General features: G+C 36.4%; 1 protein-coding gene across 2 annotated transcripts in view; it reads left to right on the forward strand.

Annotated features, from left to right (window-relative positions):
- CCDC201 (coiled-coil domain containing 201) overlaps positions 1 to 10,311 on the forward strand; it is a 69,306-nt gene extending 58,995 nt beyond the window's left edge. For both annotated transcript variants that reach the window (XM_056804873.1, XM_056804874.1), the window contains exons 3-4: positions 8,382 to 8,843; positions 10,098 to 10,311. In XM_056804873.1, the coding sequence (XP_056660851.1) occupies positions 8,382 to 8,843; positions 10,098 to 10,184 (549 nt within the window). In that variant the 3' untranslated portion in view covers positions 10,185 to 10,311. The remainder of the gene's footprint in view (positions 1 to 8,381; positions 8,844 to 10,097) is intronic.
- The last annotated feature ends 1,605 nt before the right edge of the window (positions 10,312 to 11,916 follow it).

The following is an 11,916-nucleotide window of genomic DNA, read 5'->3' on the forward strand; positions in this document are numbered from 1 at the left end:
GAATCTTTCAATTGGTTGCTGAGCTGGAATTTGGCGAATATATAAGAAGGATGCTTTGCTTCTCTGACTCTCGACTTGGAAACATGAAGGCTACTGTGAGCTGTCCTGCTAGATTCAGGTGGGGAAAGGATGGCTGCTCTCTCTCCCACACTGTTATGGTGGCTCTGAGCAGATGGCCACCACTGCTTTGTTTTGATCTTTCATGATTTTAGAAAAAACACATAACCTAAGATGAAAGTGTCTGGAGACAGAGGGAGTAATTTGCTCCTGTGACCAGGAGAGAAGGAGACAAAGCAGCTCTGCATTTGACTTTTAGGAGATAGGGCAAAATAGACAGCCCCAAAAGAGAGAGCAGTGGAGGAGTAGGTGGTCCCTCTTCATATCCACTGAATTCTGACTTACAGACAATTGAGGGGCACCTTAGCTTCACACAGGTAGGTCCAGGAACAGACTTTTGAATGTCCAAGTCATGGGCTTGAACCAAAATGGGAAAATCAGCACATGCTGTGCAAGATTCAACAAGAAGAGAATTTCTGAGCATGCTTTATACCCTCTGTTACTTATAAAGTGATGGGTTTGGACTCAATAACCCTTTGAGGTTACTTTTGTATAGAAATCTATGACTCCATGACTCCTCTCCCCAAACCCCAACAGATCTTGGGAGATTGAGCAGAGATAGACTAAGAACTAAGAGGCTTTCCTTTCTAAGTAATTGCTTATTCTTTAAGTAGTAATTTCTACTTTCCAAATAACCTTTTTCTTCATTAGCCTGGAATGAATTTATGTCCCTTACCCCTTCCTGTAGATGTTGCTCTTGTGAATAAAACATAAAACATTCAATTTGTATAGCTTTTTCCCCTGATCCCATTTTAATCATTTGTTCTTTAAAGGCAAACCTACCCCTTTTCTTCTATAATCAGGGTATCTCTAGCTACTACCATTTTTATTTACTGAATCTGAATTGGAAAGACCAAATTTGAGCATGTTTCCTGTAAGTGATATGTTTGAAGACCTTTAGTGAAGAATTCCCAAGTCCTCTTAAGGCTTTTAACCAATTCTTCTATACCATGGTCCTTTTCAAGAAGTTTCAGTGGCTTCTTGTTGTCTTTAGGATGAAATATAAACAATTCGTGCACTGTCATAGCTTCAAGCTATCTTTCTGGGCTAATTTCACATTATCAGGCCTTCACAGATTGTACATGCACCTACTTTCTGTTCTGTGTAAATGACATTCCATCTCAAACTTCAATGCCTCCCCTGGCCCCAATACTCAGGATTCCCTGGTTCCCTTCAAGACTCAATTTTAGGGCCACCTTCTACACAAGGTATGAACATTTCTTATTTCCTATTCTTCCCCTATTCCCAAATTACTTTGTCCTTATTTTTCTGACATTTGTCCCCATGTACCTATTACATTTGTAAGCCTAGAACCTGTATAGGGCCTCACATACCTTTTTGGGGAGGGTTCTGGAACTTTGATTAATTAAAGAGATGCCTATACTCAAGTGCTCTGTAACTTTTAAAAACTCAGAGTTGTCTGGGAGATTAAGTTGGTTTACAAAGCCAATATATTTCAAAGACAGAACTTGAAACTAGGTCATCTTGACTTCAAGGCAAGCTCTCTATCCCATTCTGCTACATTGCCTTGAACATATTAGGATCTTAATAAACTCCTCTTTTTCAAAATATTTTTTCTCCAATTACACATAAAAATAATTTTTAGAATTAAATTGTTTCAAATTCTCTCTCCCTCCTACTCCATCCTCCCCAACCTTGATTTGAGAAGGCAAACAACTTGATATAGGTTATACATTTGTAGTTACACAAAATATCTTACCATTAGTCCTGTTGCAAAAGAAATAAGCAAACAAAAAAAAGAAAGTAAAAAGAAAAGTATGCTTTTATCTGTATTCAGACTCCATCAGTTCTTTCTCTGAAGGTGGGTAACATTTTTTATTATATTTTTCATAATTGTCTTGCATCATTGTATTGCTCTTACTGTGTACAAAGTTCTCCTGATTCTGCTTATTTCACTTTCCATCAGTTCATATAAGTCTCTCCAGGCTTCTCTGAGAGTATCCTGCTGGTGATTTTTTTTCTAGCACAATAATATTCTATCACCGGCATGCCACAATTTGTTTAGCCATTCTATAAATGATGGACATCCAAATAATGTCTAATTCTTTGCTACCCCACAAAAATGTTTTTGTACAAATAGGTCCCCTTCCCTTTTCTTTGATCTCTTTGGGATATAGAGCTAGTAGTCAAATTGCTGGGTTCAAAGGGTATGCACAGTTTTATAGCCTTTTGGGGATGAATCCAAATTGCTCTCCAGAATGTTTGAATCATTACACAAATTCACCAACAGTAAATGTGTGCTTCATTTTTCCCACTTCCCCTCCAACATTTATCATTTCCCTTTTCTATCATATGAGCCATTATGATAGGTGTGAGATAGTGCCTCAAAGTCATTTTAATTTGCATTTCTTTAATCAAGAGTGATTTTCAGTATTTTTTTATATGACTATAGATTGCTTATTTATATTTTTAATCATATATCAATTAAGGAATGATTTGTATTATGAATTTGACAAAATTATATATTTGAGAAATGAGGTCTTTATTAGAGAAAATTGCTATAATTTTCCCCACATTTATTATTCCTATTTTCACCCTGTTTGTTCAGCTCTCTCTCCTTTAACCTTATCCATTCTCAAACAAGTTTTGTTTCTTACCACTGCCCTCCCAATTGTTCCTCCAATTTATTCCCCACCCCTTTTCCTGTCTCCTTTCTTTCCTTCTTTCCTGTAGGATAAGATAGATTTCTGTCTCAAAATGTATGTTACTCCTTCTTTGAGGCAATTCCTTTTTTAAATTTTATTTAATTGATTAATTAAGAAAAAATTTCCATGGTTACATGATTCATGCTCTTTCCCTCCCTTTCTCCCACCCCCCTCCCACAGCCAACAAGCAATTCCACTGGGTTTTACATGTGTCATTGATCAAGACCTATTTCCATATTATTCATATTTGTGCTAGGGTGATCCTTTAGAGTCTCCATTCCCAATCATATCCCATTGATCCATATGATCAAGCAGATATTTTTCTTCTCTGTTTCTACTTCCACAGTCCTTTCTCTGGATGTGGATAGCATCCCTTCTCATAAGTTCCTCAGAATTGTCCTGAATCATTACATTGCTGCTAGTAGAGAAGTCCATTACATTATTCAGTTGTGCCACAGTGTATCTGTCTCTGTGAATAAGGTTCTCCTGGTTCTGCTTCTTTCACTCTGTATTAATTCCTGGAGGTTGTTCCAGTTTGCATGGAATTCCTCCAGTTCATTATTCCTTTGGGTACAATAGTATTCCATTACTAACATATACCACAATTTGTTCAGCCATTACCCAATTGGAGGGCATCCCCTCATTTTCCAATTTTTCGCCACCACAAAAAGTGTGGCTATAAATATTTTTGTAAAAGTCTTTTTCCTAATTATCTCCTTGCGGTATAAGCACAGCGGTGGTATTCTTTGAAGCAATTTTGTGGAAAGTCAGGTTCAAGTGCTTCCTAAAACACTTCCCCCATTCTTCCTTTCCACTATAAAATCTTTTTTCATACCTTTATCATGTCAGATAATTTACCTGATTTCCCTCCCCCTTCTTTTAATGCATTCCTATTTCTCATCCCTTAATTTTTTTTAGACATTGTCCCCATTATATTGAACTCAAATCTATGCCCTCTATGCATACTCCTTGTAACTACCCTAAAACAATAATGTTCTTAGGAGATACATGTAATGTTTTTTCATATAGGAGTATAGTCAGTTTAACTTTTTTGAATCCTTTATGATTTCTCTTTTCTTGATTACTGATAACTCTCTTCAGTCTTGTAATATGGTCAGCTCTGGTCTTTTCAAAAAGAATACTTGAAAATCTTCTATTTCATTGAATGACAATTTTCCCCCCTGAAGGATTATACTCAATTTTGCTGGGAAGGCTATTCATGGCTATAATCCTAGCTCCTTTTTCTTTGAAAATGTTATATTCCAAACTCCCAGATCCTTTACTGTAGAAGCTGCCAGACTTTGTGTTATCCTGACTGTGGCTCCACAATGTTTGAATTGTTTCTTTCTGGCTGTTTACAGTATTTTCTCCCTGACTTAGTAGCTCTGAAATTTGGATATAATATTCCTGGGAGTTTTCATTTTGGGATTGTTTTCATGAGGTGATTAATAGATTCTTTCAATTTCTATTTTTATTCCCTTCATTTAGAATATCAGATCAGTTTTCCTTGATAATTTCTTGAAAGATGATGTCTAGGTTCTTTTTTGATCATTACTTTTAGATAATCCAATAATTCTTAAACTATCTCTCCTGTATTTTCCATGTAAGTTGTTTTAACAATGAGATTTCACATTTTGTTCTATTTTTTTCCTTCTTTTGAATCAATTTTAATGTTTCTTGGTATTTTCTGATATAATTAGTTTCCACTTCCCCAAATCTAATTTTAAAAATTTATTTTCTTTAAGAGCTTCCGTACCTCTTTTTCCATTTGGAATTCAACTTTAAGTTCTTTTTTAAAGTAAGTTTTTGTGTTTTTTAAGATGTTATTTTCTTCAGTGTTTTTTTTTAAATTTGGTGTCTCCTTTGCCAAACTGTCAAATTTTAATTATTTTCTTGCATTACTCTCATTTCTTTTCCCAATTTTCTTCTCCTTTCTCATTTGATTTTGATTTTTAAAATCCTTCATAGCTCGTCCAGGTTTTTTGCAGGGACTGAGACTAATTCATATTTCTTTTTGAGCAGTTTTGAGCAGGATATAGCAGTTTTGACTTTGTCATCGGCTTCTGAGTTTGTGTTTTGATCTTTCTTATCACTATGATAATTTTCTGAAGTTAGGTTCATTTTTTGTTTGCTCATTTTCCCAGTTCTTTCCTGATTTTCAACTTATGTTAAAGTTGTGATCGCCACCTAATGTGAAGGAGGCACCATCACTTCTTCCAAGATAGTGTGATCTAAAGAGATGTGTATTTACTACTTTTCTGGCCTCTGTTCTTATATCTGCATCTCTGATCAAATGCTCTTTCTTGCCCTGGAACTGTGATTCCAGGACCAATGTATGGACACTCCAACAAAATCCTGTACTCAATGCCAGCAATATTCTCCTTATGACCAGTTGTTTAACCCCTTTATTGTTTGTGGACTGAGAGCTCCAGAAGATGTTGCTACCAAATTCTGTTGTCCCCATGCCTTGCAACAGACTCAGAGAGGTGGCTTACAATATTCTTGTTGGGGGAATTACCTGTACTAGACTGTGATTCACTCTCACTCTGGTTCAAAAGACCTTTCCTGCCAACTTTCTAGGTTGTCAAATGTTTTATTTTATCTGCCATCCCAGAATTGATTTGGAGGAATTATTTTAAAGTTGTTTGTAGGGAAATTTATGAGAACTCAGGAGGGTTGCTGTCTTTCCACCATCATCGCCTTGTCCCTCCCCACCTCCAGTCTCACCAAGGTCAACAGGTTATCTTCCTATTTATTTTCAATATGAATTCCCTAGTAGTCATTTTTGTTCTTAATAGGCCAAAAATTATTATTTTCTTTGGCAAAGAACATAGAAAAAAGCAACATAAAGGATCATCTCTTTATCAATATTCCATCTATTATAAACAGAAATTCTATAACTTTTATGATTCTAACTATTTCCCCAATAAAGCTTACACACACACACACACACACACACACACACACACCCATATATATATATGTCTTTTATTCTTAGTTTCTACCAGCCTTTTCTTCTTCTGTGTTATAGTTCCAGGAATTCACAGTCCATGGACAAGGAATCAGGTTTTCTTTCTGAATAGTTAGACTACATTTCTTTCCATCACATCATTATCTCCTAGCCTATATTATTGCAATCTACTCTTTTGATCTAAACAAATATTGTTCCTTACACTGATTCCTATATGTCAAAATTTCCAAGCCTTTCATTTTTGAAGAGGACTGATAATAATAGGGTGATGTCGTGAATTGTGCATGAATTGAATTTAAGTGCAGCAGTGGTTCTATGAGATCTTTAGTCAAACATTTCTCCAGTTGATATAGCTCCCATCTTGTACTTATGAAGTTGATCATTTTTTAAAAATTGAAGTATAAGTTGTAAACCTCAAAATTTCCTTAGACTTATAAATGTTGGAAATTTCACCATTGGGATATTTCATACTTGGAAAATTTCTTACTGATAGTCTATTGGAATGGGAACCCCATTGGCATGGGAGGTTCTTTCTCTTCCCTTCTTAAGATTACTTTAGGACAGAAACCCTTTGCTGAACAATGGAAAGGACTTTGACCTATGCTTAAGCATAGAACAGGAATTTCTTTGAGTCTTGATTGATTTTAGAATTGATACAATGGAGATACTTGGAATAAATCTCCACCCTATTCAGTCCTAATAGGATTGAGTAAGGGCTGCAGCCTAGATCAAAATTTAATTATTCCAATCTCTACCATACTCAAGTTAACAGGATTTAGAAAGGGCTGTAGCAAAGGAGTAAAGATTTAATCATTTGAAAATATGACCTTCAACAGACATGTGCAAAGGCCAGAAACCTCTGGGCGGTCCTGGGTTAAGCGAGAGCCTCCATTGACAGGGAAATTGATGAACAGTGATTGGTAGATGTGAGGACTGAGGGGAGGCAACTTGGAGGGTTTCCTTAAAGATAGGGGGTCTGAAGACGCGGGAGGTGGTTGAGGTTTTGGTCGGTGTGGTTCCTGGGCTCTGAGAAGGCTTGCTCTGAAGGAAGCTGAAGGTGGGGGCCTCTGAGACTGTTTCTCCATTTTGGACACGTGAGTAATAGGGACCGATCTCTTTTCTTTGCCCCAGCTATCTAAGGGCTTGGGCCTTTTGGCCCAGCCTAAACAGAAGGGGTATTTAAGCCCTATTCCCTTCTCTCCCTTTTTCTCTCTCTCTCTCTCTCTAATTCCTTTCTTACTCCTATTGTAATTAAACTCCAAAAAAGGCTGACGGCTGACTTGAGTTTTTCGTTTAGGAATTACATAGCTGATTCCTTGGCGACCTTAAATTAATATATATCAGTCTTTTAAAGTGATTCCCTTGTTACAAAGTATACCTTTATTGCTATTAAACCTCATGTGAATTAATTTCCTAGAAGTCAGGGTTGTAGGCCCCTGATAGAGAATAGATCTAATGGCTTTGTATCAAAGATTCATTAAAATTTTTCTATTCTTTTTAATAGTTCTCTATCCACCTGCTCTACTGGACTTTTCTGATTTTTGAGGTTGGGAGAAGAGTTACACATTTTGAGACAGACTTAATTTTTGTATTATCACCATAAATTTTTGTCTTATTTTAAAATAGGAGAGAAATGGAGGAGTCCCATGTATTGAGAATTCTAATTTACCCCATATCAATACTTAATGTAATTCTCAATTCTACCCTTGAAGTCCAATTTTTTTTGACATTTTCCCCTCAAATCTCCAAATTTACCCATTTTAATTGCCATTCTTTGCATGTAAGCATGCATGGGAAGAGTAGAGGTTACTTAGCTCAATGAGTATCTATTAGTGTATTATGTTTTCCAAATAAGTTTTAATATGGAAGTATGGTGCGTAGGCAGAGCAATGAATGTGAATTCAGATTTGGCTTGAATTCTAAGTGGCTTTGATACTTATCACCTATTTGGCCAAATCACCTCATATCTCTGACCCTTAGTTTTGAAATGGGGACATTGGCCAGGAAAAGGGGTCAGCGAACACCAACCAATCTGTCCTTGCCTGGTTTTACTGGTTTACTATCAGCTAAGAATATTTCTTACATTTAAACATAAAACTATTTTAAAATGTAACAAAACACTCTAGGCTTGTTGGTCTAACACATGACCCTTGTGCTATATTGCTAAGGGTCCTTCAAGCTCTAAATCCCATGACTCATTTAAAATACTTGTTCTTTATGAAGGCCTTCAAGGTATAGTGATGATGATGATGATAACAACTCTAAGGAGTATTAACAGATTGCTAGATGCATTTAAAGATTCCTTTTTCCTATTTGAGAAGTAATACTTTCTCCTGCAATTATTTTTATTTTATTATTATTTATTATTTTATTCAATTTATTATTAAGTTTAATGTTCAAGGTAAGGAGCTGCCTTATTTATATAGGTAACGTTAGCCTTGTATATAATGAGTAATCTCTTTGGGGTCTGGACCAGGATGTTCAAGGAAGGAAATGAAAGGGAATAAGGTCAAGTTGAAGCCTTTGACCCTTCTAATACAAACAATTATTATTTTCTAATTTATTCAAATGCTATTAAGGGCTTGATACAAGTTTTGTTAAACAACTACAGATACTTTTCATTGTAGATGTTTGATTCTGTGGTATCCAAGGAAGAAAATTCATCTTTAAAGTTCACTTCAACCAGAAAAGTCATAAAACATAGCACACCTGTGGATACTACACTGTCTAAGAGCTTGATTTCCATAGAAAGTATATCCTACCTAAAAGAAGCTGGAAGTGAAAGGGGGAATCTTCTGGAGTCTCCCCTACCCCTAACACCATTTCTAGAATTATCAACTCATCCAGAAGCAAGAAGTGTCAAGCCGATTGGTCAAAGGAAGAGACTTTCTACAGTTTCTGCTTCTGAGGACTCTAATGCAGAGGTACAAAATAGCTTGAATTTCTCTTCAGACAAGCAGGGACATCAACTTCCTGATCCAGTATCAAAGAAACGGAGTAAAATGTCCTTCAGAAAATGGCACTGTTATGGATTACCTGGGATAAAGGACCCTGCTGAAAGAAAAGGCCGTATGAAGAAGAAACAAGTGGTATGTAAACATTCCAAATATTCTTAATTATAACCATATTACTTATTGGTACTTTGAAGCTTTTGAATACTGGAATTGCATTTGTATTGAATATTAAAACTTGCTGACTTTTTAAGATCTATTTGGCTTAGGTTCCTTTCTAGTGTTAATTTTGGGTGGCACCTGTTTTAAGACTATATGGTATTTATGACTATATGATAAGTGATATCACTTAGGTAGAGAGAAGACTCATGTTAATGGTGGAGAAACTCTTCATCTCTTCCCTGGTGATCTTCCTTTAAGCTTGGTGATTCCATCCTTAACTTTCTTCAATGGCTATCATTGAGGTCAGGCACTTTTTTCCCCCCTCTGTTTTACCATCCTCCAGAATAGGGTTAATCACATCTCCACATATACCTCACCAAGGCTGCTGCTATGGAAATCCAGGACTTGCCAATAATATTCCCATAGAAGCCACTTTCTCTTCTTGGCTCTCTTGCTTGACCTTTTTATTATTATGGGAAGAATGATAGCAAAGGAATGTCCAGTCATCATAAGTTGGTGATTGTCTACATTAGGACACCAGGAAAGGATTAGATTCTTTAAGTCTCTAAGATTTAACACATAACAATTAAAAAGATCTTTGATTTGAAGACCAAGATATCTAGATATGCTGTGGATCTCTTTCAAATGTAGAAGAGGTTTCCAAATTTCCCATTGTCAGACGTGTGGTCAGAGAAGATAGTTACCGTACTCATCAGTGGCAATATTTGAGTCTAGGTATAAATCTAGTCTGATTTTCTAGGATTCAATATTCTTCTTATGTATGTAGGTTGGAAATGAAAAATCAGGGCTATTTGGAGAGCCAATAAGTTCCAAGGAGTGTTGGGGTGAATTCCATGGCTTTGTATCTTAAGTTAGCCACATTCAAAATGGGCAAGAAAGCAGGAAGGCAAGTAAGGTTTGGTTTCCATTGAATGATCCAGTTTCCTAGTGATTCTTCCATATCTGGGTAATAAGGAGAGTCATCTTATGTTGATCCCTTTGGAATCCGTTTGTTCTAATGATGCTGCTATTATAGATTGCATAAATCTAGGAGACCCTGTAGAGCTCTATTTTAGCTGTCTGAAGGCAATTCCTTATCCTAAGAAATGGTCTGTATCTCTAATAAAGAAAGAGCTATAAAGTTGATATATTTGGGATTATTATTTTTTCCCTAAGTTTGGTCTTGCATTCTATGGCACAATTTTATAGAAATGATTTTCTCTTAAATAGACAAACAATATGAAAGAATGGGAACTTCGTCAACTCCAAAACATTGAAGAAGCCACGCATCATGAATTAATTGTTGAAGCCACATGATGATCTTTCAAGCAAGCCTTCAAATGGAATCTCTTTGAAACTTCCATAATTTCTCTCCACATGAAGATTTTAAATGAATGTTGTGTTCTGTTATACCTGCACAAATAAATCTTGTTTTGTGGTGTAAGGCATGCTTTTTTACCATAGAGATTTAATTGCATAAATTGGTTGAATGAATTCAAATGTTGAAATCCTCAGATCTAACCTTAAAAACATAGTAATTTCACTGGACACCAAAAACCTTAAAGAATAAAAGGATATTCTTACAGACTTAGATTCACATTGTGTTAAATCTTCTCAAAAGCAAGTGTCTTATGAAAAGAGAACATTTTTCACTCACAGAAGAATGCCTTACCCCTCTTCTCTGGATTACAAATTCTCTCAAAACTGTTGACCCATTTATAAGTGATGCTAGTGCTACTGAGACAGTCAGAATTCTGAGTTACTCAGATATTGAAGGGATTTTTTTTAATTGACAACTTTCCCAAACTGATAGCTTAAGGTAATGATCTCTAAGGTGGGATTACATGTGATAATACATGAGGGTTAGGAACCAACCAATAATAAGATATGTTGCATCTCACTCTCACTGTAATTGTGGGGCATGTCTTAAACTCCATACCACTAACCCCTTCATCTGTGATCATCCAATATTCTTCGAAGTCTTCTATTTTGTTGAATGCCCATACTTTCCCCTGGAAGTATATAGTCAGTTTTGCTGGGTAGCTGATTCTTGGTTGGAGACCCAGCTCTCTTGCCTTTCTGAAGATCATGTTCCATGCCTTACGATCATTCAGAGTAGAACTTGCAAGGTCTTGTGTGACCCTGATTGGTATTCCTTTATATCTAAATTGTCTTTTTCTGGCTTCCTGTAGGATTTTTTCTTTTGTTTGATAGCTTTGGAATTTGGCAATTACATTCCTGGGAGTTGTCTTTTGGGGGTTTAGTGTAGAAGGTATTCTGTGAGCTCTGTCAGTGGCTGTATTGCCCCCTTGTTCTAGAATCTCTGGGCAATTTTCTTTGATTATATCTTGTATCACCATGTCCAGTTTGGTGTTTATTTCTGGCTTTTCTGGGAGTCCAATTATTCTTAAATTTTCTCTTCTCCCTCTATTTTCCAGATCTATCACCTTGTCAGTGAGATATTTTATGTTCTCTTCTAATTTCTTGGTGTTTTGGCTTTGCTTTATTAGTTCTTGCTTTAAAGCCTGGTTTTCTTTTACAGTTTGGTCAAACTGGTTTTGTAGATGCATGAATTTCTTTTGCATTATTTCCCACTTTTCCTCCCAGAGGGCTTCCATCTTTTTGGTCATTTCTGATTCAAATTCTTCATGGGTTTGTGGAGAGTTTCTATTTCCTTTGGAAGATTTTGGAGAATTTTCTTGTATATCTTCTTCTATCTGCTCTGTATTTTGTATTTTGGCTCCATAGAATGTGTCCAAAGTCGCCCCTTTCTTCTTATTTTTCTTGGTATTTTGGGGCTTCTGTGCTTCTGTGGAGTTTGTCATCTCTGAATGTGGAGGATTAGCTTTTCTTATCTCTGTCTGGAGATCAGAGGCTTTAGTCCTGGGCAGATGTTGGTTCTATGAGCTTTCCCTGGGTTAAACTGAATATGCCTCACTGGAACTGGAATGGAAGGGTCAGACCACGAGGCCACACTCTCCCCCCGGCTCACTTTCCAGAAGTTGCCTTCAGAATCGCTGGCCGTGAGGCTGTTTCGTCGGCCTGCGGG

Source organism: Monodelphis domestica, chromosome 7 (genome assembly GCF_027887165.1).
Source record: "Monodelphis domestica isolate mMonDom1 chromosome 7, mMonDom1.pri, whole genome shotgun sequence".
In the NCBI taxonomy this organism is placed as follows: domain Eukaryota; kingdom Metazoa; phylum Chordata; class Mammalia; order Didelphimorphia; family Didelphidae; genus Monodelphis; species Monodelphis domestica.